This window comes from Plectropomus leopardus, chromosome 20 (genome assembly GCF_026936395.1).
Source record: "Plectropomus leopardus strain MGB_pleo_1.0 chromosome 20, ASM2693639v1, whole genome shotgun sequence".
In the NCBI taxonomy this organism is placed as follows: domain Eukaryota; kingdom Metazoa; phylum Chordata; class Actinopteri; order Perciformes; family Serranidae; genus Plectropomus; species Plectropomus leopardus.
Window position 1 is genome coordinate 4,186,302 of NC_142195.1, and position 27,384 is coordinate 4,213,685.

Below are 27,384 nucleotides of genomic sequence, written 5' to 3' on the forward strand. Positions count from 1 at the left end.
TATATATATATATATATATATATATTTACAGAGAGAGAGAGATGAATGTGTGATTATGGAGGTATTAAAAAATAAAAAAGAATGAAAAAAACCCACTTGTTGGTTTTCAAATGGTACTTTTAAAAGGACAGACAATGCAATAGATAGATAGATAGACAATTTATTTATTCAAGCGAATTTAGTTAAATGCCCATCCCTTAAGACAAATCAAAAAACATTACTCCCTCCTCAGTGCTTAATAATGTTTTTTGCTTCCCCTAACTTTTACCCCATAACTCCCACCCACCCTCCCATAAATAACGAACAGTCCCTAACAAGATGTTACGCTGCCGGCCCTGCCTCCTCTTAGGCATTCGTTACCAATGGCAACTGACAACAAACCATCCCAAATTTTCAGTGGATAGTCCGAAGTTATCAGGTTTATGCCAGCGACATTTATAATAAAAAAAAAAAATAGCTCAAACGATCAGACTTTCAGCAGACTTTTTGCTAACTCATTCTTTTATTGCAGAGGACACCAGTAACCGAGGACCATGGTGAGTTAGGTTATAATAAGATAATGCAACGCCACTGTTCATAAATGCCAGCGTTAGCTGCTAAATGCTACATCTTTGTTTTCAAAGGTGTCTCAATTTAGCTCTTGACTTTATTATTTGACTATATATTAATTGTATATTAATGATAATGGTAATCTTGGTAGAGACGAGGATCTGGTGCAACGCATTCAAGGAGCAGCTCTGACACCCGCCGGTACCGTAAGCGAGCCCCCACCTCCCAGGTGGATGAGACCCTGTTTGGAAATACAACACCGGTGAGTCACTGAGGTCACTTTATGATGTAGTCAATAAATGTGCTGCTAAATGTATTTGTTAACTTCATACAGGCATTACTAATGTGGCCATGAGCCCAGAATCTTCAGTTTATGTCTATGGTGTGATAGAAGAGCAATGTACCTGGCTATTACACAGCTAGCCTATTTGGGTGTGTCTGCAACTGCAGCCATTTCTCAGTTCCAGCAATGAAATTTGGATTTATGGTCAAATTTGTCAAGTGATGCTTGATAAATATATACACAACTTTATTAAACACCTTTAAACCAAAAATGTAAATATTGTGATTTAATTACATTTACAACACATCTTATGGGTATAAAGAGGGCATTTTTTCATGTCCAACAACCTGAATTTTAAGATATGTAAAATTAGCTTATTCAGTTAAGATATAGTATTTTATATGAAATTGTTTCAAATAGATATTACTTATTCAAGTGAATTTTATAGGACCTCAGTGAGGTTAGGATACATTATTACTATTATCATTAACATGATGTCATTATCATAATACTTATCCACAAAAATCATTTTAACTCTTAAGAAGAGAAGATTAGAAGTGGAATATCTTTTATAAAAAAGTTATTTTTTAAGTTTGGTATATATTTATTTTAAAAAACTTTCTGTGAGTCGAGAAAACTGAAATTCCATATTTTGTGTTACTTTTTTTATCAATATTCTAAAAAATTACAGAGTTTGAGGAAAAATGAATTCAAATGTCTTAAAAAAATGTTTTTAAAAATAATGTATAAACTGAATGTTATTTTAATGTTGTGGTAAGGACATTTTGCAAGATGTGAAAACATCTAAAAAAAAATACTGTTTATATTTATTACAAACTTAAAATTAAATTTCATAGAGGTTGACTTCTTTTTCATTTGAGAGAATGAAAGTGAACAGAGCTGTAGGCTGCAGTGCAAGGGTGGAGAGATCACAAGATATGACAGGATTTGTGCAATGTCTCACTCTGTCCAGGCATCCCAGTTTGACAGACGTGGAAACTCAGCTGCCAAGGCCAACAATCAGTCCCAGAAGAACCAAGGAGACACTGTTCAAATTGTCACCAAAGATCTCATTCGCAACCTTAGGTGGGCTGATAAACCCCAAAGATTGTCTGTCAGTTTGGCTGTGATGGTATGAAACAAGCATCATTATAAAAAGTATAATCCACACTTTCATAGATGGACATTTAAGTAGCTTCAATTAATTTAAGAATAATATTAACCCATTACAAACCTAAGCACACTGGACTTATTTCTTGCAAAAACATAGGTGGAAGGAAATGAGCAACTCAACAAGAAATTACAAAAAAATTGCAAGAAATTAGTGAAAAGTTGCACAATGATCTGAACACAAGAAAACTGATGTCAATCCAGGTTTTAAAGGGTTGAGTATATTTTAAATGTGGGTGCTATGCTGAGTAAGTACTGTATAGACTTGCGCTATAATCAGTTCCCATAAGCTATTCTAGACATAGAAAGGTGCTTATATTTCAGTGATTAAGCACTATTGAAACCTAAGAAGCACATTTAACAAGCCACCGCCTGTCATCTTGCCAGGATCCCAGTGAAGGATCCCTCAGGAGAGTCCATCATTCTGCCATCAGCTGAGTTTGAGCGGATCACCTCAGCATCCCGCGTTCTCACCAAGAGGGAAAGGGAGACCCTGAGGGAGGCTTGTCAGAGAAAGAAAGAAGAGGAAATTGTAAGAAAATCTAATTAAAATTTTTCTTTAACTTGCAGATTTACAATAAGACAATAAGTCCAGTTTTTTAGAATATACCTCTCATGCAGAAAGCTGCAGAGGAAAGGAAACATCAACTCTATAAGGCGGACCTGTCCCGTAGGGAGAACAAGGCACTGACCGAGCTGGAGATAGAGGCCCGCGACCGTGCACAGCGCCTGGTGGAGCGGGCCGACGCCTTGAGGATGGAACAAGAGGATGAGATCAAAAAGCTAAACAAGGTAGGAGGAAATTTAATGAAAATGTTAACAAAAAAAAGTAACATACCTGAACATTAGAAAAAAGACAAAAGAAAAAAAAAAACAACAACAATACAATATTAAAAAATAAACAAACATTAATAAAATAATTATAAGAGGATAACAGAAAACAGAAAACAAAAATAACAGTGATAAAAAACAATAATTTATTATTATTATTATTATTATTATTATTATTGTTATTGTTATAGTGATTTGGATTTTTCTAATAATTTTTTCATCTCTTCTTCATCTCTCTCTCTCTCTCTCTCTCTCTCTCTCTCTCTCTCTCTCTCTCCCCTTTTGTAAAATACATTGTCTGGTCTTTTTCTTTTTCTAACTTCTTGCAATTTGTGGAACATCTCTTGCCAAGTTGCTCGTTGCCTTTTTTAACCATGTTTTCAAAAGAAATCAAACCAATACACTCAGATTTCAAAGGTTTAAATGCATGTGAAAGGCATCTGAACACAACACAAGAAAACTGATGTAGTTCCGGGTTTCAAAGGCTTAACCCATCAATCATGAATACTTTTGCTTGTCCCCTCAGATGATTCTGGGCGCTCAGTGTCAAGCCACACGTGACGCCCAGATCCACGAGAAGAAACAGATCCAGGCAGAGCTCTCTGAGGAGGAGAAGCGTCTGGATGCCCTGATGGAGGTGGAGCGCCGCAAGGCCTTAGAGACTATAGAGCAGATTGAAGAGCTGCACAAACAGCAGAGGATCAGGTGAAAAGAGCTCTTACCGAACAGTATGGGTTGATTTGCACATTAAATTTTTGGCACTGGTTTAAGGCTATTTTCATGTTGTTGTTTTTTTTTTGTTTGTTTGTTTATAGGCTTTTTGGGGGGGTATTCATATTTTTTATTTTTTGGTTTGTTTTCTTTTATTTTTTTACCTTTTTTAAATTTTTTATTTTATTTTTGCTAATTTCCGAGTAATTTTCTAGTATTTTCTACCTATATCTTGCAAATGTGCGTGTCAGTTTTTCTTAAGGTGCTCATTGCCTTCTTCCTATGTTTGAAAGAAATCAAGTCAATATGCCCATGTTTCACTGTGGGAATGAAAAAAAAAGTCAACTTCACACACCCACCTAAACCACCCACATCCTATTAATAAGATCCCCTTTTCCCTTTTTTATTATGTGTGTGTGTGTGTGTGTGTGTGTGTGTGTGTGTGTGTGTGTGTGTGTGTGTTATATTGCAGCGGAATGCAGAAAATTTCCGACCAGATCCGGCAACGTCTGGAGGAGAAGCAAGTGCAGGAGGAAATAAAAGAGCAGGAGAAACAGCAGCTACGGGAAAAGCAGGAGCTAATGAACCTGGAAGACCTCAAGGTGCAGACATGGACCCCTGCACAGACAACATGTAGCACAAACAGCAGAGAAAGTTTCTGACCAGTTGTCTTCTTCCAGGCCCTGGAGAAGAAGAGAGAGGAGCAGCAGCGTCTGCAGGAGGAGATCATGCGGATAAACGCTGAGACGGTGCAAGCAAAGGACAGGAGAAGAGAGGAGGAAAAGCTGGCTGACCTGCGAGATTTGGAATACATACAGATCAAAATGGTCAGAAGAAAAGCTAAAGATCTTCATAGAGAGTCCACAGGGAGGTGTGTTTTGTGTTTTGTGTTTTTTTTTTTCATATATTGACATTTAATTACCTCTACAGGAGCGGGAAGCGGAATATGAAGCAGAGCAGCGACGAATCAAAAAGGACAAGGAGTTGGAGATTGCCAGGCTGAGGGCCCGGCAGGAAAAAGCAAAAGACTACAAGGCAGAGCAGGTCAGAAATAAAACTACCAGCTACTAGCAAAAAGGTGGTACCTTCTAAATGTAATCCTATTACAGATAAATCATTTCTTAACCCTTTGAAATCTGGATTGACATCACTTTTCTTGTTCTACATTCAGATGCCTTTACAAATATTTCAAACTTTTGAACTATAATTGAGCTGATCGGTTTGATTTTCTTTAGAAAACATGGGGAGAAGGCAATAAGCAGCTTGACAAGAAATGTTTTGCAATTTCCAAGAAATTAGCAAATTTATTTATTTTTTTAAACAGCTGGGAAAAAATGTCCAGAAAACTATATTTCTATTTATCATAGTTCTTTAATAATATTTTAAAAGTATAATATTTATAAAACAGGTCATTTTCTTGTTGTTTATTTTTTATTTTATGTCTGTTTGTTTGTTTACTTTCCCATTGTTTTTGTTTTTGTTTTTGTTTGTTTATCGGGGGGTAATTTTCAGGTAGTTTTCTGCTACTTTTTTAATAATTTCTTGCTAATTTTTGGGCCATTCGTTGTTAAATTGCTTATTTCCTTCTTCCCATGTTTTTGGACTAAATTAAGCCAGGCATCAAAGGGTTAAAGTTGTTTATGTCACAAACAGATTCATGGGAATAAAAGCATTCCGTTATGTTCACATTTTTGTCTGTGTGTTTGACAGGATGAGGTCCGTGCTCGGAGGAACCAAGAGATCGCAGACCGAGAATGGAGGAGAAAACAGAGAGAGCTCGCTGTGAAGAAAGCGCAGGAGGAGGCGATGCTGAGGGCGGCGCGCTTGGAACAGGTCCACTGCAAAGAGCACTTCCTGTCGATTGAGGCTGGCCGGGAAAAGGCGGAGTTTGAGAGGGTGTTGAAGTAAGAAACTTAATTTAAATTTTTTAAACTTATTTTCACATCCTCACATCACATTACCTTGAAGCAGGGCTTTATGGGTACTTATCCATAGTCAGTGTTATGAATACATAGATGTTAGTTGGCATGCCCTGGTTTGGAGAAGCGTCAGGATTGTTGACACAGAAGCTAGGCAACGTTGGCGTGTTATGTGAGTGATAATGAAAAGGCAAGCCATTTAAATGTGGGAGCAGCTGCTTATGAGCCATACTGGGAGGTGATAGTCCACAATTTCACAATTTTAATTCTTAATTTTAATTGCTCAACTTTTGAAGAGTTATGTGATGCAATAACAGCTCTTGTAGCTCCTGCTGCATCATGAGGGAGCCATTTCCTACTGACAAGCACATAGCCATAGCATCATGTGACCTAGAAAAGACTAAAAAGTGTTTCCATTGCAGTTTTTTTGCGAAATATGGCCTTTTCAAAACGCCTGAAATACCATCTCATGCGAGCGTAACAACTTTTTTTGTGATAAATGGGAGGTTGTTTTTTTTTAAACTGACATGTTTCCATAAGGCATATTTTATGTTTGCAATTTCTCTTTGCGCAATTCAAGGGTTAATGGATACCCATCTATAGATTTTTGTAGGTGCCTAAATTACATTTTGTTGCAGCCCCTGTCCAGAGTAGTACATTGTTTAGCTTCCATTTTGGCTCATTGTTTCTCCAACAGAAAGACATCTACTGTATGTACTCTGGATAAGTACAACCCTACTTAAAAAATCTGAACTCTCTCTTTAAGGGTGTACTATTTCTCTCCATTTATTTATGCTATTTTACACATTCAGCCATATGTTTTTTATTTTTGATAGTAGTTTTCACTGCCACTTCTACCTCTCTCCTCACAGGGTGCAACAGGAAACTAGCATCAAAGAGAAGGAGGAGGAGGAGAAGCAGCGTCAGAAAGCGCTCCGCCACGCAGAGGCCATCCGAAATCAGGTGAAGGAGCGCGAGCTGTGGGCCATAGCTAAGCGCAGAGAGATCTTTAAGGAGGCCGATCGGCTGATCGAGGAAGCCCGGCAGAGACGTGTTCGCCTCAGTGAGATCAAAGAAAAGAAGCTGCAGGAGCTCAGGTAAGAACTGCCAGGGTTAATGAACCTTTTTGACTGTCTTAAACTGAGCAAAGCTGACATGTGTTTGTCTGTGTGCAGGGCGACAGGGCTCTCTGAAAAGTACTGCGGGGAAGTGGAGAGGAAGGCCCGCACCTATGCTCTCTGATGCACTCACAACTGGATTCACATGGTTACATTTTACAGGGTTTCAATTAAGAAAAAAAACCACATTTAATCATGAGTGTAATTTTAACATATAAAATGAACCAAAAATGTTACTATGGCACTTTCATATGCTTTTGATCATTGGTATGTTAACATTTTAGCAGTTGATGGTGTTTTAGTACAGCTGTTTGAGTGGAGGCGTATTGCTAAAGGAACTTTTTTTTTTGAGACATTAATACATCCTCTCAAACAGACTGAATCCACTGATGATTGTGTAATTTTTTTAGTTTTTATTTAGGCTAGTTGTTCTCTGTTAGGGGCTGTTTGCACGTCACTGGTTCTTGCATGAAATGTTGGCCTTTCATTAAAATGACAACAGTGTTTTTTGGGGTTCTGAAAACTCAAACTTTTGTAACCGGGTTCCAGAAAACGCCAGCCCTTCTGTCGCTGTGTAAACTGGCAATGCGTGGATCATGTGAGAATGCTGATGTCACAGCTGCACTTGGCACATGAGCATGTTGTTCTTCTATGGTGTGTCATTACAAAGTTGAACATGGATTTTTTTTTTTAATGCAAAGGAAAGACTTTTCCGTATTCAGTAGGGCCGTTCCCGTCTAAACGTGGCCTTAGCTGAGGCATATTTTTCTACTTATCAATAACAAATCCTCTTTATTATTTGCATGTATGACAACAGAAAACTCATGCTTGGTTATAGGGTGACTATTAACGCACATGTAAAGAGTAAAGTACATCAGTATAAATACAGACTCTTATTTCAGACCATTTTTCACAAAGAACTGGATGTAATGGGACCTAATTCCTTCAACATAACCATCCATACACAACCTACATAGGTAGAGTATTATTGTGTCTTTATTGTACATTATAATTCAGGATAATTAGATATATTATGTATTATATATAATCCTTTAACACCTGGATTGCCATAAGTTTTCTTGTTCTGAAGTTAGATGCCCATTTAAACAATGCAAAACTTCAGAAATGGATAGTCTGATTGACAAGAAATCCCACAAACTGAAAAAAAGGGAGTGAAAAGGAAATGATCTGAAAATTAGCTAGGGGGGATTATTACATATGATCGAAAACAAGGGAAAATGCCTGAAAAACTATATATTGCTAATTGTCTTACATTGCCCCCAAAAATAACCTTAAAAAAAATACGGGGGAGAAAAACAACAACACTTCCTTTAAGGTTTTTTTTTGTAACTTATCTGTTTTTTGGCTTATTTTCAAGTAATTTTTTTTTTTAAAAATGTACAAATTTCTTAGTCATTTCTGGGCCATTTCTTGTCAAGTTGCTTGTCACCCTCTTCCTATGTTTTTCAAAGCAATAAAGTCAACATGCTCAGGTTTCAAAGAGTTCATATTATTGATCTCAATCTGCAATGTAAATGGTAACCCAAGTTAACAAATGTGGTGTCAAAATAAAACTATTTTCCTCTGAACTGTTGTGGGGAAGTATAAAACAGTATGAAATTAAAAAGTAGTTGCACAAACAACTCAGAATGGTACTGGCATGTACTTAAGTAAATGTGCATTTTTTACTTGTAACTTAGTATTTCTACACATACACACACGTTAGTTATTTATAATGTATCAACTGATCGAACAAAAGTTATGTACAAATAGATACATAGACAACAGCAAACAAAATCAGGAAAAAAAACACAGAAAGATACACTTACATTATATAATTCAAGAGTTTGAGTCATATGCATCCTATTAAAAACGTTTAATAGGCTAACTTAATTGCCTGACTAGCTGTTTTTGTTTTTAAACAAGATAGTGCTATATTGCTGAAAATCATTTTTTTTAAAAAGTGCAGCAAAGTAAGCGTGGTTCCTGACCATTTTTGTGAGTAGGAAATTTTACAAAAATTATTAAAGTATGGTAAAGCCTACATGTTAGCAATTTTATCTTGACTACACTATAGTCTTACATCAAACATTTTTAATTCAGCATACAATTTAAGTTGGTTTCTTTTGTGAGAAAGACGGCTACATGAATCCAAATAATTCTTATGGTTATTAAAGTGGGAGAAAAGGGACATACTGTCTTTTAATTGCAACTTAGGGTGTGACGTTTCACACACAATAAACAAAATAAAATAAATCACGTGACGTTTCTTTACTTCCGCCTGCCGTCGCGCTGGCTCGCGTTTGATCCGCTGCTGCCGACCAATCCTCCGCCGCGGTAGTATCTCTGGACACAGTCAACACTTGACTTCACCTCGGTGTCTCATCTCTTGCGTCTACCTCTAAACGACTCGTTTCTTTCGGAAGTAGCTCGCTCTGACTCATACATATATATCGTTATAAGTTTTAAGACGACTTAAACCACCCTCTTGGGAGAATGTCAGATTTCGACAGCAACCCGTTCGCGGACCCGGAGATCAGCAACCCGTTTCAGGTAACGTTATGCTAGCTCGCGAGCTACGTTAGCCGCATTAGCTTCTGCCTTATTCCACATTAATAACAACGTTACTCGGCGAGACAAGTCAAGACAGTGGTTGTTCTGTGCTAAGCAGATGTCATATAGCTGATTTAGTTTAACAATAGTAATGGCAGCTATTAGCAAAGTGAAATGTTCTTCGTTGGCAGGCTTTATTTACAGTCTGTCACTTTGTGATATAACATGTAAAGGTAGCGGGCAGTGTTGTGTTAGCTGCTAGCTTGATGTCTTGTGTTAGCTTTCCTTGTGACACAGCAGGTGTTATTCCTGATTCACATCGTAGAACACTGTATTTTTGGTGTTTTATTTAATCCTTGTTTTAGTTTCAACTTTTACCTTTCTTTCCATCCATCCCTTTACAGCCCTCCAGTAGATCCACTACAGTGCTACACAAGTGTGCCTTTTTAATATATGGTTGATTGAAGTGCTGCCATAGACTGCACACTGATACACATTATATATGGATCCCCATAATGGACTTTCTATACCAAACCACTATATTAATAACTCAACCTGAGGTGCAGGATGGAGGGGATGGTTTTTGAATATATATATTGTAAATAGGATGTTAAAACAGCCATTTGAGTGACTTTGCTCTCCAGAGCTGATGAGTAAATGAAAGCAGAACATACATTTTTCACTGTCATGCTTCCATGATGCTGTATTTAGGCATTGACCCATAGACATCCATGTGTTAACAGTGTCATGTCATGGTGAAAGCATGCATTTGATCATGTGCTCTTCAGCCCTTCACTGTCTGCCTCCACCAGTAAGCCTGCTATGGTGTTTCTTTATCTACCTCACCATATCAGGTGAACTAAACATGGACACTAGGGCAGAGGCCAGTCAGCATTTTCCTCGGAGCTGCAAAGACAAATTAAGTGACTATTTTCATAATAATCGATTAATTGTTACAATAATTTTGTAGGTAAAAATGCTTAAACTTCCTTCCTTTCAGCTTGTCAAATGTAAAGATATTTGCCAGTTTTATTGATCTTTTATTGTATTTAAATGCATATCTTTGAGTTTTGGACTTTTTAAATTCTGGATTAACATAGCTAAATCTCAAGGTGTGTAACATGTAAAAAAAAAAAAAAAAGAAAGAAAAAAGATAGAGCTGCAACAGTTAGACAATTAATTGATTGCTAAATTGGAGGAGAAAATTAATTGAAAAATATTTTTGATAATTGACAAATCAAAGTATTTTTTAAGAAAAAAATTGTATTGGATTTTTATGGTGCTTTCCGGATACTACATGCTTTACAAAGAAAACAACAAAACTTTATTTGTTTAACTTATTTGATGGTGAATGGTTTAAAATGTGAGAATTCACATTTCTATTGGTTTTACATGATAAAAGGTGAAATATTTTTGGTGTTTAAGGCAAAATATGGAATTGAATGATGGCGCTTTGTGTTTAATATGTTGTGATTCACATTTTTTTCATTATGTTTTATAGGCAAAATGATTATGCAGCATGTCAAAAATAATGAGAATTCAAAACTTTTCTTGGTCTCACATAATACAACAAATATAAATTGAATATTTTTTGTGTTTCTGTATAAAACATGACATTGAGCTTTGTGCTTTTAAGATATTGATATAGGTATTTTTCTTCTTTTTTTGCCCGGTATTTCAAAGATCAAATGATTCATTGAGAAGTTTTATCAGTTAATCACTGTAACATGTCAGTAATAATGATAATTCTCTTCACAAGTTGCCAGAGGTATTTTCTAAATATTGCCCACAACACCAAACAAAACAATTTTTGGTCAAGTATTAATTTTGTAAGGATGTGATACATGACTCTGGAAAAATCAAGAAAAATAATTGGAATAATGTAAGGACTTTTAAAATTCTCTGTCAAAGTCATGTAGATTTTAACAGAGAACCGTTCAAAACGTTCAGTTCAAAAAGTGCTCTGCAAGTGTTGTCATTTGAGTGCTCTGATAAAGAAATGTATCTGATCAGTTAAAAAAGATGTGATACAAAGAAAGTGAAACCACTCCTGACAATTGTAAAGCTGTTATCAGAACGTATTTTCATCAATAAAAAATAAAAAAAGGGGCCAGTCCGGTGCTCAACCAATTCATGTTCTTCAGAGTGAATACCTGGCTAAATCATTATGCCACAGATATTCCTGTGAATGTGTACAAGGCTACATTAAATCATTTTTCCCACATAGGAGGCTTTGCAGAAACTTAAAAAGTGGTTTCACCTTCTTGCTCAGTCAGTGTGTGGCGGGGAGATATGCTGACGGCACAGTTTGACCACACAGACGCATGAAATGTGAATAATTCATAGAGTCTCATTAACATACTGACATGACGAGTGAGCCCCTGCCGCTCTGCTCATTTTTCTGTCACTTATTGGCTCACACTTTTTTTCCCTTTGCCTGAGGATAAATGGAGCTTTGTTCCCTACTCTGAGCTATCCTTCAATAGTTGATGAAATCATATGGTGCCGCCATGGAGACATGTGGTGCTAAGGATCCCAGCTGGCGCCTTTCCTGCTAAATTTCATCACTCCCAGTCATGCATCAGATTGTTCGTTCTGTTTTGGCCTATTTCTCTGGATGTAGGCTAATGACAGAAATTAGGCTCTCATGTCCGGTAAGAAGGAAGCATAGATGTCACACTGTGTCGTCTTAGCAGCTTATTTAAATGTTGTAGAGACGGCACAGAGCGTGGACTCTGACTGGTGTTAGCATATCGCAGCTTCACCGTCACACAGTAGGCAAAGTGTTGACGTCTTGGATGAAGTCACATCAGCTAGTGAGACTTCTGCACCTGTTTTATTTGCAGCTACACCAAGATGATGCCAGTTTGTGCCATGTTAGGTTGACAGAAAATCCTTCACCATAAAATTAGTTTTCACACACATGCAACAGGTGATTCATTTTTCTTTTTCTACAATTGTAACTATAGATTTCATGATGAAAGCTTGGTGAATATGCATGTGTTTGACTGCGCAATAGGGAAACATTAAACTTTAAAGGAAACATAGCATGAAATATTGATGACCCCGGTCTGGTGACAAGTTGCAGCCTGTGTGTGTGTGTGTGTGTGTGTGTGTGTGTGTGTGTGTGTGTGTGTGTGTGTGTGTGTGTGTGTGTGTGTGTGTGTGTGTGCGCATGTGCTTGTGCGTGTGTGTGTGTGTGTGTGTGTGTGTGCGTGTGTGTGTGTGGCAGCAAAAGACTTGCTCGCAGAAACTTAAGAGTCAGGGAGACAGTGAGAGGACGGCACTGAGACCGGATAAGGATAGTTCTGCAGGAATACGCAGATTGGATGTTAATCTTTGGCAGCAATTTGAATGAAAGTTGTGCGTGACTGACAGCAGCTGATGGTAAGCCTATAATAAATCGAAACGTGTGCTGATGTAGCTTAACTGATGCCTGCAGGAACAGGAATTTTACATGCAAATGGATGCAAAAGATACTTGTACTTTTGAAGTGTGCGGTAGCTGGTATTTGATGGTTGAATACACCCCATAAGTAAACATAGTTGCACTCCAGTGTCTCCTCTAAAATATAGCGCAGAGAGGTTTAACCCTCTAAAACCTGAGCAGATTCGTTTGATTTCTTTGATGGGAAAAAAACATGGAGAAAAAGGCAATGTCCCGTAAACTGCCAGAAATAGGCAGAGGGTGACAAGAAAATGACCAGATTTTTTGACCATAAGGGAGGTTATTCGAAAATTACCAAAAAAGTCCCGAAAACTCTATTTTTTAAGATTATTATAAGTTTCCTGTTGTAAGAATGAAGAGCTTTTTCTGCATGTTTTACTGTCATCCTTTGTTCCACTTTGCATATTCACAAATCTTTGTGAACTAAGATTTTTAAAATTTTCTTGTCTTGCAAATCAAGAATGTCCCTAAAAGGACTGAAAAGTGCTTTTTGTGCCGAGCGCAGCAAATTTTAAAAATATGAAGTCTCTTTTTATTTCTGCCTCTAGCAGCCAGAAGCGTTAGCTCCCCTCCTTTTCTGAAACTCCTAGTTATTTATAGATGTCTTCCCGTGAAATTATTGGAATCATCCCGTCTTTGCCAGTATTGAATTATAGGCCTGTTGCGTTTTGATGAAAGACGGTTGTTTGGCCTTCATCTGGCACAATAATGAAGGGTTTTTCACCCTCACATGAGCCATGTTACTCTCAGCGCAGAGCTTTTCTCTACTTGTTCTTGTTGTTTGTTCTGCTGTCCCTGATAAAACACGATAGACATATCAAGACTGCTGCACTCATACCAAAACTATTTAGAACACTTGAGTCGTTTGCTACCTTTATTTTGATTTCTTTCAACAGTTAATGTTATTAAACAAACCTTATGTTTTTTCAGGATCCATCAGTGACACAAGTACGACAGGCTGCTCCTCCAGGGTTAGAGGAGTACAATCCCTTCACAGATGCCAAACCAGTGAGTACTTTTACACCCACTTTTTAGTAAAGAAATGTTAAATAGAAAATAAGACAAGTCCCTAAGCACGGCGTTTGATGCAGCGATGATCATGTGTGCCATCAGAAAGCTTTGCATCTGTATTTTATAACTATAGAACACAAATCACCCAAAAGGAACCTTATAAGTCCCTGTTTATTATTAAGCTTTCATTCTTACTTATTTTAATTTTAAAATTATATTAATTTTCAATTAGATTGAAAATAAATATTAAAGAACTAAATAAAACCAAAACTTCTATATTTTTTAAAAGTTACATTTTGGGTAATTTTAGATTCTCTGATCAAATAATTGTGAGATAATTAAAGGAGAAATTTGTTATTTTATAACCTGGACTCTATTTTTCCATGTTTTTGTGTCTAAGCGATTAACAGGGTCAACATTTTTTAAAATTTGGGCGGTATTGTGGGGAAGCTAAAGCCAGCAGTGGTGAAACAGGTTGCATTGTAACCCATCCAGGCTTTTGTGCACCATCAATGTACGTCCATTTAAAGTGCTTGTTTTTGTCACTGACAGGCTCAGATTGGTAAGTGTCTAACAGCATTATGGAAACGATCCCTACAGAGATAGAACCTTTCATAAAACTGTTACAACCTTTTTGTTTAACCAGAAACAACCCTGAAATAGCAATTGCCAATTCAACCAGAGACAACAGGTTTCACATCTAACTGGGTAAATTAAGAGTTTATTTTGATTAAACCAGAACTGTTGGAACAGCGGTAATAAGAGGAGCCATGATATTTGATAGTGATATATATATGATAGTTTTGTTTGTTTCAGTTGATTTTGAATCAAGCGTGTTTTATGGTGATTGAATTACTGTTTGATTAAATGGAGTTTGGTAGGTTTGGCAATAATGAAACCGCAACAGTCTCCACAACAAAAATGATCTTACTCTTTAACAAAAAGGTCTGTCTCTTCCATGATGTTGCCTGACAATCTGAGCTTGTCAGTGGCAAAAACAAACACTTCTAATGTAACGTAAACTGAAGGTGCACAGTAGCCCGTTAGTATTACATTGCAGTCTGTTTGGTCACTGCTGGCTGCAGCGCTCTCTCAGAATCAGAAATCAGAAATACTTTATTGATTCCCCGGGGGAAACTGTGGTTTGTCACAGTCGCTGTGATGCCAGCATAGAGAATTATCACAAGTAGTAATGAGTACAAGCACAAGTATATAAAAATATAGAAACAGAAATACAGTAATAGTAAACAATTAGCACTAGTATGTAAATATTTAAACATTTTAAAATAAAGTATGTATAATAGAATGTGTGTAAAAATATAAATGTAAGCAATACAGTACAATACTGGAACAATTAAAAAAAACTAATGTTCCCATTAGTCAAAAAACAAGGAAAGATAGGGTCCAAATTGAAAAATACCAAAGTTACTCTTTAATGGGACAGAAATAATGAAAATATTATTCTGCTACTCAAAGTTTGATCTTTTTTCAGACGTGTATTCTACCTCTGCTTGCTTTTTTCCTTATAGAATATTAGATAGATTTACAGATTCTGGCATCGAAAGACTTATTCAAATGAACTGATCTGAGAGGTTTACTGGAGAAAATCAGTCTGTGGTTCAACTGCTCACAAACTCTAAGTACAAACTTCAGTCAGCTCCTGAGGGGTTCCAAGTAGACAAAACTTCATTTTAAGGGGTCACCACAAATGAAAAAAACACTGAATTAGCCTTTTGAATTTTTCTTGGTTCCAAACACTTTGATTAAAGTTCATTTTGTTCATCTTCATATATACAAATGCTATTACAAATTAATTTTCTTTTCCTTGTTTAATCCCATGAAGCTTTAATCAAGTCCTTTCGTGCTTTGACGTTGATATTTAGGTTGCCTCAACTGTTAACATTTGATGTGATTAGTTTTAATGTAGATTCTGAGCTTCTAGATGCAAACAGTGCTGATACTGTTGCCTGCTAAAGTTCTTTTTCTATATTTATATTGTCACCGTTTTAAAGGGTAGTATTACAGGAGGCACTGACCATTTTGCAAAAAGTAACTTCCTCATCTTGTAGGATTTCTAATGATGTATCAGACTGTTTTACAGTGTCACAGCATGATTAGACACTGTCACAATATCTGAGTTTGACAATATGTTTCCACCACAGACGCATGGGGGTATGGCACCCAAGACGGCAGCACCCACCATCAACACACAACCCGCCATTATGAAACCCACAGAGGAGCCTCCGGCCTACTCGCAGCCTCAGGTACAGGATTTACTGGCCGCAGCCAAAAACACAGACTTATTTTCTTTAGCTTTTTGGTCCACAAAGAAAAGGCAAGTCTAACGGACATGCAGACTGCAGATATTTTTGCATGTGTGGGTCTTAATAAGCGAGCAGACTATGACATACCACCAGCAGAGATTCCTGCACTGGAGGCGGCAAAGATATTAATATGACAGGAGGTTTCATGCTGAGTTTGTGGGCAAAAAAGTAGCTCTACAGGAGGCGGTTGCTATCTGCGACTTAGCTTTGTGGCTGTCGAGGGAGACAGTCAGAAAGAAATCAGGCAGCCAGAGGACATACCTCGCGATGGCGCACCTCATTTGTCAGCAGACTCCTGGGAAGTTTCTGAGATGTGTCTTCCCCTTGCTGGTGCTGCCCCTGTGGAGAATTGGATTTATTCCAAAAGTAGAAACAAGAGAATTCACACTGAAAGACACACAGCCTTGTATTCATATGTTGTTGAACATGTGTGTTATATTGTGTGTGTGTGTGTGTGTGTGTGTGTGTGTGTGTGTGTGTGTGTGTGTGTGTGAGTAGGAGCAGTCGGGAGCAGCTGCGGAGCTGTTGAGGAGACAGGAGGAGCTGGAAAGGAAGGCTGCAGAGCTGGACCGCCGGGAGCGAGAGATGCAGTCACTCAGTGCTTCAGGAGGTCAGACACTAAGGCCTCAATCCCACTGCATAAAAGACCTGTTAACACCCACTAACATCTGGCTTTTTAATGCAGTCAGGATATAGACAATCAGCATTCTAACCAGGTTAAAAGACTCTGCAGTAGTCACAGGTATTTATTAGCTCCGGCTCCAATCGACATTGATGGAAACACATCTGGATAAACGCACCGATTTTAGACCCTTAACTGGTGAGATGCAATGATGAGTCATCACTAATTACTGTCCGTCTCCTCCAAAGCAGCACTAAAATAGCAATCCAAATTAGTCTGCACCAAGTTTAAAAGAGAGATTGAATAAGTTTATAAGATGTATAGAAAGAGAAGTAACCACTGGTTAGTTTTCACAGATCTCTGTCCATGCTGCTTCTATTGTTTACCTGTTCTCCAGTCCGTTGACATTGAATGGACACACCAAAACAACCCCTTCTCATACACACACACACACACTCATCTGCTGCAGAGCTGTGTACACAGCTTTGGTCTACTGGCAATGAGAAACCAGTCTATAGCCTATTTTTAGCAGGTTTACCCATAATTGAAAAAAACATGTGCAGGGTGCTACTTTTGGTGGAAAAGGGGTAAAAGATACATTGCAATGATGCACTGTCACTAATTACCACACATCTCCTCCCAAGTGGTACTAAGATCTCTTTTTGTACTGCTTTCCACTATTAACCTGTTGTCTTGCCTGTCCATGACATCACACAGACACACCATTACAGAATCAAAACAACCCCCCCCCACACACACACAAGCTGACAGAAAGGCAGACCCGTCTGCTGCAGTGGTGTGTTCACAGGCATTTGGAATGCAGTTAATCACATATATTTAGCAGGCTTGCCCGTGTTTAAAAAACCCGCTTGCACACGCTAATTTTGGTGGGAAAGGGGTATAAGGCTCACATATCTTGTTTGTTGAATCCTTACACAAATAGAGGCATAAAAATAAAAGATTGTGCATTTACAAGGGCTCACCTACAGTGACTTCCACGTGTCCTTTCGTCAGCATGTGGCTGCCAGGCAGCCAGCAGAGACTTAATGAGGTCACTGCACCCTGCCAAAAAATGGAATAATGACGTGTTAATTGGTCAAATTTAGAGTTCTGTATTAGAGATTTACCTTTTTTGCTAACATAACTTAATTGTCTCAAGCTCTGGCTTCATATTTACTTGGGCTGCATGATATGCAACAAAAAAATCATACTGTGATATTTTGATTATTATTTGGTCGGCTGGTTATTTTTATGATTCCCTTTTTAGTCATAATGGCAATCCTTGTATTTCGTTTTCACTGGAAAAAAAAATATAAAAATATATATAAAAATTTTGGTGTGATTATTGCTGTGGTCTGTAGCAAACAAGCATGTTCCCTTACATGTTGAATGTAATTTTCTAGCCTGGGGCGTCTCTGTAGCACCACAATGCTTTATTTATAATGGTATGTTGCAACACATTTTACTTCAATCAAACAATCGCAGCTCCTGCAATTTGGATATTGCACCTAGCCATACTGCAATTTTGATAATATTTCAATTTATTATCCATTCTTAAGATTTAGCATACAGATTTAAGAGGCAGTCTTCCCATCTAAAATCCAGCAAGAAAGCAAGTAAGCTTATCATTCCTTTAAAATTCACAAAGCTTCTCTGCAGAGCTGGTGTATGTCTAACAGCCACTATTTTAAACCACATTATTCACAGTCATAGCATCTCCTTAATATCTCACTGCCAAACATTTGATGAGTTTGTTGCACTGACAGGCATTTTAAAGGCTTTTTCTTTATATTAACATGCAAAGGGGAAATATTTATTGTGCATGCAAGCTTTTCAGTCTAAGCTGTCACTGATATGCGTGATATTAAACATGAACTCACACTTTGTTTTCTTGTGTTTTCCCATTTCAGGTAGGAAAAACAACTGGCCTCCCCTCCCGGAGAAGTTCCCTGTGGGTCCCTGTTTCTACCACGACATCACAGTGGACATCCCTGTAGAGTTTCAGAAGACAGTTAAGATCATGTACTACCTCTGGATGTGTGAGTGGCTGTTTTAATTCCTCTATTTTATGTTATTTTTCCTCTGTTTACCTACTAATGATTAGGATGCCTGATGCAATGTAATAAAGTGATGTAAGAAATGAAAGATGTACCCCAAATAATCTACTTACAGCTATCTAGTTGATCAACACAGGTGTTTTTGATGATGGCAATTTTGGGTCTGTTTTTGGTTAAACAAAAATAATTGAACTCTTTAACAAAATGGTCTATCTCTGTAGGGATCATTTTTAAAGTGTTACAGGTATGAGTCTGTCAGTGGCAAAAAAGACGAACTTTTAGTGGATGTAAATTGACGCTGCTCCATTGTGCTCAGGGATTTCATTTCAGCCTGTCTTTTCACGGCTTTATGCAGCACTCTCACTTGATACTGGACCAGTTTCAAAAACTGTTGTTCCAATTAGTCATTTAGACACAAAAACATAAGAAAAAGGTTGGAAAAGAATGTAGTTTCCCTTTAATGCTTCTAATGATCTTAATCTGTTGAGGTTTTTGGGAAAAAGATTCCAAACACAATTGTTTTAAATGACGAATAGATAATAAAAGTGATAATTCTGAGACTTTTTCTTGGGTGCACACCAGCGTTAGTACATACTGCTTCCACATGCATTTTGGATGCCTTTGCTGAAAATCAACACTTCCAACTTATCGGTTCTCTTCAGGTTGATATTAGATGTTACAGTTTATCTACAGATGCATAGATCTGCAAATTTAGCTATTCTTTTTTATAAAAGACAGAACCGTTTTGTAAATTAGTACCAAAATGTGTTTTCTCACGTGATTTTACTGATTTACCCAAGACCCTGCCTCCTTGAATAAGAGCAACTGTTTTTTCTCCTGCTACAACCTTTACAGCTCCGTCCTAAAAAAAAAAAAAAAGTGATTTTCCATCTGGTATTCAGGGAATGAATGGCTTCAAGTGGCATTCAGTAGCCACATGACGAGAGCATGTGTTAAGTCATGTGGCCTAATGAAGTGACTTGGTCAGATGATTGCTTAAAGGTTGCTTTAGATGCAGCCTTCAGAGAGCAGTAGTTACTGTCCCTCCCTCCCTCCTTTTTGGTTTTCTCACAGATCAGTCTGATAAAAGCAAAGAATTTTTGTTGGAAATTGCCAACAAACCAGATTTTTTTTCCCAGGCTCAAGTAGAAAGGATAAAAAAAAAACACATCAGCAGCACCCCCGCTCAGTTCTGGTATGTTAACCAGCAGGCTAATGTCATATTTCACACTGGGATGTAAACCCCCTCAGTTTTAGTCACTCTGTCAGTGCCTTAAATCATGCAGACACTGTTAGAACCCTGGGAGCACATGGTAGTAATGAATTATTAAATAAACCTGCATGTGTGTGCACAGAGCTACATGTTGAAATATTAAGTGTCAGCGTGCAGCAGTGTCAGGACACTGGACTCTGAAAAACAGCCAACTTTCCAAGCTCTGATATACAGTGACACAGTCAGGCTGCCACACTGTCCCACTTTCACTAAAAAGCTCCCTGCAGACTCTTAATGTACTTTTTTTATTTCTGCTGGTCCTTCAGTTCATACTGGGACGCTGCTGGCTAACATGGTGGGCTGTCTGGCCTGGTTCTGTGTGGACGCGTCACGTGGGGTGGACTTCGGCTTGTCTATCCTCTGGTTTCTGCTTTTCACACCGTGTTCTTTCGTCTGCTGGTACAGACCACTCTATGGAGCGTTCAGGTAAACAACACAGTGTTTTTACCTTGCAGGTACAAAATAAAACACTCCCCTGCTGTGGTATTTATAACTAAGTCCATCTATTTAAGTACATTTTTAAGGTATTTGTACTTTACTGAAAGTATTTCCATATTTTGCTGCTTTATAGTTCAACTTCACTACATTTCAAAGGGAAATATTGTGCATTTTATTTATTCTTTTACTTATTCCATTTACTTAATAGCTTTAGTTATAAGTCACCTTAAAAGGTTTATTTTAAGTTTATTTTAGCCTATACAATTAAACATATTGCTAAAGATTAAACCAGTTGTTCTTAATCTTTTTTTGTTTTTGACCTCTCTGTGACAAAAAAGTGTCTAGTTGTACTGTTTTTAGCCACTCCACCAAAGAGACATTTTCTCTCTAAACTGCTCATATTCATAAAAATATGTGAGTTAACAAAGAACAAGCACTTTAACTTTTTGAAGGGACAGTTCACCTCAAAATCAAAAACACACTTTTCCTCTTTGTTGTAGCGCTATTTATCAATCTAGATAGTTTTGAAGTAAGTTGCAGAGTGTTTGAGGTATCGGCCTCTGAGACATCTGCCTTCTCTTCAAAATAATGGAACCTCATGGCACTCCACTTGAGGTGCTCAAAGCGCCAGAAAATACATTTAAAAAAACTCAACAGCAATGTCTCTTTCCAGAAATCATGACCCAATAATCTTTTCTATCTAATAATCAATTTCTGAAGATAATCCACAGACCTTGCTGTGAGCAGTTTCACGTAGGAACTATTTTCTGTCTACCTGCTGCTAGCTCACCTAGCACCACTGAGCTAGCTAACGTTACAGCTCAGCCGAGGAGGACGCCATTAATGTTTACGTCTCATGTTGTGACGAACATGAGCCTCCTGTCCATGAGCAGATCCACACTTCCTTCTGCATGGTTGTAACGGTTGGCGGGTCTAGTTCAAAGAAAGACAAGAAAATAGTTTCTACATGAGATATCTCGATATCCTAAACTCTCAGAAACTCACACCGAAACCATCTACAGTACTGTAGTCGCACTACAGCTAAGAGGAAGAATTTGTATTTTTCATTTCATATTTTTATACTGTTGTATTAGTCATTTTACTTAAGTAAAAGATCTGAATTTTTTTCTCTCTTTCTGCAGGAGTGACAGCTCATTCAGGTTTTTCGCCTTCTTCTTTGTGTACATCTGTCAGTTTGGCATCTACGTTATGCAGTGTATTGGCATCACCGGTTGGGGCGCCAGGTGAGAAAACGGGGACACGGAAAACACGTGGTACCACAGCAATGTGCAATTATTATTTCAATTTATTGAGGTTCTGCTAGCAACATATGTACATATGTGTATATTACCAAATATGCACAGAACCATTGTTATCATAATTCTGGATGACCTTAACAGAGCACAAACAAAAGACAGCAGAATCACATCTTACATACACAACACACACAAAAAACAAAAACTAAAACAAACAAACAAACAAAAAACCCACCACCATGGTACGATTACATTCATATTGTTGAAATATGACAAGTCCAGTCCAGAGGGGTCACCATGTTCTCCCATATTTTAATGACACCCTCAAAATTACCTCAAAGGGTAAAGATTAACCTTTCCAAAGGAAGTATCCTCAAATGTTCTTTGTACCAATCGGTCAGTGCTGGTGTGTCCTTAGAGATCCAGAACCTGGGAATAGTCTTTCTTGCCACATATAAGAGTATTCCAATCAACTTTCCATTGTGAATGTTCCTTGCACTGTCCACTCCAGCTGCCAAAATGCCCTGAAGAGCTGATGGGTCAAAGTCATATCCAATCTAAGCGACTCCTCTCTAACTTCTCTCCAGAACGTCTGTGTCCTCACACACAGAATATCATCACCTCTTATCCTTTAATGACTCTCTCATCCTTAGCGGGTGGATCTCAGCTCTGACCGGCCTGAATCGCAGCATCCCGGTGGGCATCATAATGATCCTCATCGCTGCTCTCTTCACCTCACTGGCTGCCATGTCCCTCATCATGTTCAAAAAGGTAGACGCACAGCAAACAAAGACAACGTTTAAGTAGTTTCTCTATGAAAGATCTGCTCAGCTGTAATGCCGCTCTTTTTGTTCTCCATCATCCTCATCAGGTCCATGCGATGTACCGCACCACCGGCGCCAGCTTCGCGAAGGCACAGCAGGAGTTTGCCACAGGCGTCATGTCCAACAAGACGGTCCAGACGGCCGCTGCTAATGCCGCCTCCAGGGCTGCACAGACGTCCTTCAAGGAGCAGATCTGATCGGCCCAGAGAGCTCGCTCATCTCTCCGTCCAACCCGTACCAGCCCTCCTCCTCTTCCTCCTCCTCTGCTCACACCCAGCTTCCACTTGAGCCAACTGCCCTGTTTGAACACATGGAGATTCCCCCCCGCAGCCTTCTGACAATATCAAAGTGGTTCATGTGAGGGCGCCCGTCCAGTCACCCAGGATCTGTGATCTCAGTACGACCACTGGAAGCAGGATTCAAAACAGGGCCACGGCTCTCATCACAGACTCTGGGACCCCCCCGACCTCCGCTGCACTCCTACCACTCAACCAGCGTGCTCAACTTTATGTTCTCTCTCTGTGTGAGTTTGTGCCTGTGTGTGTGTGTGTGTGTGTGTGTGGCCAACTAAATGGATGTTTGTGTGCCTCTTTAAATGTCGAGTCTGTCCTCTGTAGGCGGATTCTAACGTAGCTGAACCAACTCTCTAACGTGTCCTGGGCATTCACACTACCACTTCTCTCCATGTCACTGACTTCCTGTGTCTGTGATCCATCACTACTTTCTATTTTTTTAAATTAATTTATTATGGGACAAATGGAAGTCAAGTAGTCCTCTCTAGTTGTCAGTTAATGCAAATGCAGCTGATTTGTTTTGCTGTTTTTTCCATGAGTACAGAACCTAACAGTGCTGCCCCCCGGTGGAGTCACCGTGTGTTGTTGAAGATGAATGCTGTGCATTCCAGTTCACTGCCTTTGCCTTCTTCTTACTGTCTGCTTTCCTCTTGAATTTGGTTTTTAGTGTGTAGTCTTGATCTCTTAAAGTGATGCATCACCCAAATTCTAAATTGGTAATTTTCAAACACTCCCTCTGTAGATTAATAACTTTCATTCTCGTTACCAGCCATGGAAATGCATCTTTTTTTCCAATCAAACCACTTTAGTTCTGACTGAAATATCTCAACAAATATTGGATCGACTGCCATGAAATGTTAAAGGCATTCATGATCCCCAGAGGACGAAACCCTCTTACTCCTCCTGTGGCACTACCCTGAGGTTCACATCTGTGGAATTAAGTGAAATATTTTCACGACTAGACATTCATCTCCCACTCGTGATCCCAGTGATGGCAGCGGCAGCCATAATCGGGTCAGTTTAATTAGCCCTGGGCGTATTTCATCTCCAGTCTCAGCCAAGTCTGGCAACCAGATGTAGCCCCACTTATTTTCTTCCAGTTTGCTGAGTTTGGGCTGATGCTGGGCCAGGCCATTTTTGATAATGGTCCAGTGATGGCAGTGTGGGCAGTTGGAATCGGGCTTGTTTATTTGGCCTGATTCAGACGCCTCATTCAATTCATCCCAAGTCTCATCCAGGTCAGCTGACTGCATGCAGTCTGACTTTTTTTCTTCTCCGGCACGCCAAGTTTGGGCCGAGGCTGGGCCAGGTCATTTTTGATAACGGCCCCGTGATGGTAGAGTCAGCAGCGGGAATCAGGACGGTTTATTTTCCCTGATTCTGGGGCGTCGTTCATCCAGAGTCTCAGCCGAGTCGGGCAACTGGATGCAACCGACATAATTCTTCCGGCATGCCGAGTTTGGGCTGATGCTGGACAGGGGCATTTTGGCTACCCGGGTAATTGTAATCAGTTTGATTCCTTAAAATGTTATCATTTCTAAATGTCAATGTGTCCAACACTTAATGAGCAAACACCTACAAAACCAATGACATTCCCATCAGCCTCAGCTCTGCTTTGAGTTTGGTTAGCACGCTAACAGACTAAACTCAGATGCTGGACAGGGTTAACATTATACCTGCTTAGCAGTAGAATACTGGCACTGTCATGATTTTTTGACATTAGCATTTAGCTCAGAGCAGCACTGGCATGGCTGTAGAGTCTTGCTGCTTAAAAAAATGAATAATTGTCAAAAAAAAATTGCTGATTAATTTTCAGTCATTCAACCAATTGACTGACTGATTAATCGACTAATCGTTTAAGCTCCAACATCGGCAACATGGTGGTATGGTATCTACAGTTTGTAATTCTAAAAACATTTCACTGCTGCAAACAACTAAAGTCAACCACAAAACTGCAGACATCCCGCCTATAAGCTGTGTTTGATGCTACAAAGATTTTGGGTGAACTGTCACTTTAAAGTTTGCTTACAAGTATATATCAGCTTGAAATCTTTTGCCAATAATGCTCTACATATCCATAGTGAAATAATGTAAAGTTGCACTTTAAATCTCTTTGTCTGCACACTGTAATCGGTGCAAGTGGAAGGATTATTTTTAAAAATGTCCTCTTGCCTTCCTGCTCATTAGCGTCGGTTCTTAATTTTACACGTGTAACACGCACCAGCTGAGTTCAGCCTAGTTTTCACACAAAGCCTACCTTTTTCATGACATTTCCTCAAAGATGAAGTAACGGTACTGTTAACATCCAGTAAGAGAGACACCACTCTGTACGTAGAGCTGCATGTTTATACAGTTTGTTCTCTGGTAGAGGAAAGTGGAATTCGTCTCCAGCTTTTTCTTCTCAAACCGGAGACTTACCTCAGTTTTACTCAGGATCTTCACTTGCATGACGAGGTAAAAAAATGATATGAGATTGTATGAAATTAGACACTAAATGGCCCCCCTTTTTAAAATATATGTGCTGTAAATCAATATATTACAATAAAAATGACTTAAAAAGACCATTTTAAAAAATTGGGCCAGGAATGTTGATGTAATGTTCTGATAATTGCTTGCATATTCATAATCAGCCAATTGTGGATTGACGATCACTGAACTCCAGCAATCAGATATGAAGATTTATTCTTTTTAAGTCTCTTTTATTTCAGTATGTGGTCATTAAGAATTTCAAATGCATTTTACCTGCTGAGATGTCTTCGTATGACGGAGGATTAGGGCCATGCTAAAGGAAAAAAAAAAGTTAGATTTCAAGAATTAATACATATTATTTTGAGTATTAAACTTGTAATATTATGAGAATAAAGTCATAGTTTTACGAGAAAAAAGTCGTAACTTTATGAGACTAAAATCACAATATTACGAAAATAGAGTCGCAAGGCAGTAGCAGCTCAAACGCAGGCAGCGCATACCTCAACTCCCAAGTTTTCCACACACAAAATTTATTTCCAGATTTCCATTTATTTCCATCTATAAACACATCAAAGAAAATTTAGATGACGAGTTGTTTATGTGCTCTCGCCTGCTTTCTAGTTTGCTGGCAATACGTTTATTTCTGTATTGTAATGTCCCCGTTCTCATAAAATTACGACTTAATTATAACTTTTTTCTATTTAAATCACGATTTTATTCTCATGATATTATGACTTTATTCTCATAAAATTGCAACTTTTTTCTTGTAAAACTACGTTTTTACTCTCGTAACATTACAACTTTTTTCTGTAAAATTACGATTTTATTCTTGTAATATTATGTCTATATCCTCATAAAAGCCACCTTTTTTCTTGTAAAACTACGACTTTATTCTTGTAACATTATGACTTTTTCTGTAAAATTACAATTTTATCCTTGTAATATTATGACTCAATTCTCATAAAATCCAACTTTTTTCTCCTAAAATTAAGGCTTTTTCCTTGGAAAACGCCGACTTTTTTCTCATAATATTCCAACTATTTTCTCATAATATTCTGACTTTATTCACAAAGTCTAAAAAGATTTTTTTTTTCCTTAAAATGGCCCTAAAACCTCCATCGTAGTCCTTGAATGTGTCTTTTCTACATTAGTGTCGCCGCAGCCGGAGCTGCAAAGCGATTATTTCACAGTTTGAATGTCTCTCTCGTCTTTTGTGTCTCATGTTGAAGCCAGTGAAGCCTTTGTATGTATTTGATGTGTAGGAGTGTAAATTGAGGGGATTCAGCCTTTAAGTCTTAAATCTGTGTGCAGGGCAGAGTCTGGCTGTGGGTCTGGGATCCCTCTTGACTTCCTGGAGATTTTTTTTATTTTCATTTTAATTTGAAAGCTTCCTGCGACATGCCTTGTTTTGCTCTCTGCTTGCTTCTTTTTTGATTTGACACTGGCTTAATCTGAACCAGTGCATGTGTATTCCTGAAAGCAACATGAGATTATTCCTTTGAAAAGAATCAAACTGAGTGGCACTTAAAGTATTTTTGCTGTTTTTTTTCGACTTGCTAAACGTGAGAAAGGCGTTGGATGGTGATGCAATGTGACCTGTGTGACGTGCTGTCGATGGGCTGTGGCTTTAAGCTGTGCTTTATAATCAACCTGGTTTGTGGTAGAAACACTGACGATGAAATCAACCCAAAAGCATCTCTAACAATAAAATCCTGATGAAATTATTGTAAAGAAATAGTAAGGGATGTTTGTATATTTTGTACGATTTACAGATGGTTGGCGATTTGCTCTAAATTTGTGTCATTTGAAGATGCACTCTGGTTTGACCTTCAGTCGCATGTTGAGTAGTTTTGAGTTTTGTATATTTATTGTATTAACACTGAATAAAATTCTTCTTCTGTATGTTCTTCTGCATGGTTTCTCTTTTTTCTACAAATTGAAATTAGTACTGTATTTGCAAGATGAGACAAAAAAAAAAACAGCAGCAGAAAACCAGATGAGGTGAATAGTTATCAAAGAACATGAGCTAATGTGTTGCACATTAACATTATAAAAGTTGCAAACATTTTATTTTATGCAGTAAAAATAATGATGGGATGAGGTTAACAAAAATAATAATAAAAATGCAAATATGATTTTAATAGCCACTAAAATGTCCAGGGTGCCACATATAGATGCAAAATTAGTAACTGGTTGCTAACATTGCATAATGTTTCAATATGTCAGTGTTGTATTT

General features: G+C 38.2%; 2 protein-coding genes across 3 annotated transcripts; both read left to right on the top strand.

The window, feature by feature from the left end:
- Positions 1-375: 375 nt before the first annotated feature.
- Positions 376-8,113, top strand: cfap45 (cilia and flagella associated protein 45). Its single transcript, XM_088070950.1, has 12 exons — positions 376-536; positions 701-811; positions 1,806-1,918; positions 2,390-2,534; positions 2,624-2,794; positions 3,360-3,538; positions 4,017-4,146; positions 4,225-4,371; positions 4,475-4,588; positions 5,255-5,448; positions 6,336-6,560; positions 6,639-8,113. Exons 1-12 carry the CDS (start codon positions 534-536, stop codon positions 6,703-6,705), a joined length of 1,599 nt encoding a protein of 532 aa, XP_087927076.1. The 5' UTR covers positions 376-533; the 3' UTR covers positions 6,706-8,113.
- A 762-nt stretch (positions 8,114-8,875) lies between these two features.
- On the top strand, positions 8,876-27,050 carry LOC121959653 (secretory carrier-associated membrane protein 1-like). 2 transcript variants are annotated; one of them, XM_042509080.2, is made up of 9 exons: positions 8,876-9,134; positions 13,512-13,589; positions 15,755-15,856; positions 16,415-16,526; positions 18,449-18,577; positions 20,135-20,294; positions 21,449-21,550; positions 22,216-22,333; positions 22,434-27,050. In XM_042509080.2, the coding sequence occupies exons 1-9, from the start codon at positions 9,078-9,080 to the stop codon at positions 22,581-22,583; spliced, it is 1,008 nt and encodes a 335-aa protein (XP_042365014.1). In that variant the 5' UTR covers positions 8,876-9,077; the 3' UTR covers positions 22,584-27,050. The 2 variants fall into 2 exon arrangements, with proteins under 2 accessions (XP_042365014.1, XP_087927146.1); XM_088071020.1 differs by lacking the exon at positions 8,876-9,134 and adding an exon at positions 9,214-12,521.
- Positions 27,051-27,384: the final 334 nt, after the last annotated feature.

What these genes read in the sequence shown, in the direction of transcription:
- cfap45 (XM_088070950.1), top strand. An exon ending in GAAAGAAAGAAGAGGAAATT is followed by an intron (nt 2,535 to 2,623) that starts GTAAGAAAATCT and finishes CCTCTCATGCAG; the next exon opens with AAAGCTGCAGAGGAAAGGAA. An exon ending in AAGACTACAAGGCAGAGCAG is followed by an intron (nt 4,589 to 5,254) that starts GTCAGAAATAAA and finishes TGTGTTTGACAG; the next exon opens with GATGAGGTCCGTGCTCGGAG.
- LOC121959653 (XM_042509080.2), top strand. Translation starts at nt 9,078, where the DNA reads ATGTCAGATTTCGACAGCAACCCGTTCGCGGACCCGGAGATCAGCAAC. An exon ending in CCACTCTATGGAGCGTTCAG is followed by an intron (nt 20,295 to 21,448) that starts GTAAACAACACA and finishes CTCTTTCTGCAG; the next exon opens with GAGTGACAGCTCATTCAGGT. An exon ending in ATCACCGGTTGGGGCGCCAG is followed by an intron (nt 21,551 to 22,215) that starts GTGAGAAAACGG and finishes TCTCATCCTTAG; the next exon opens with CGGGTGGATCTCAGCTCTGA.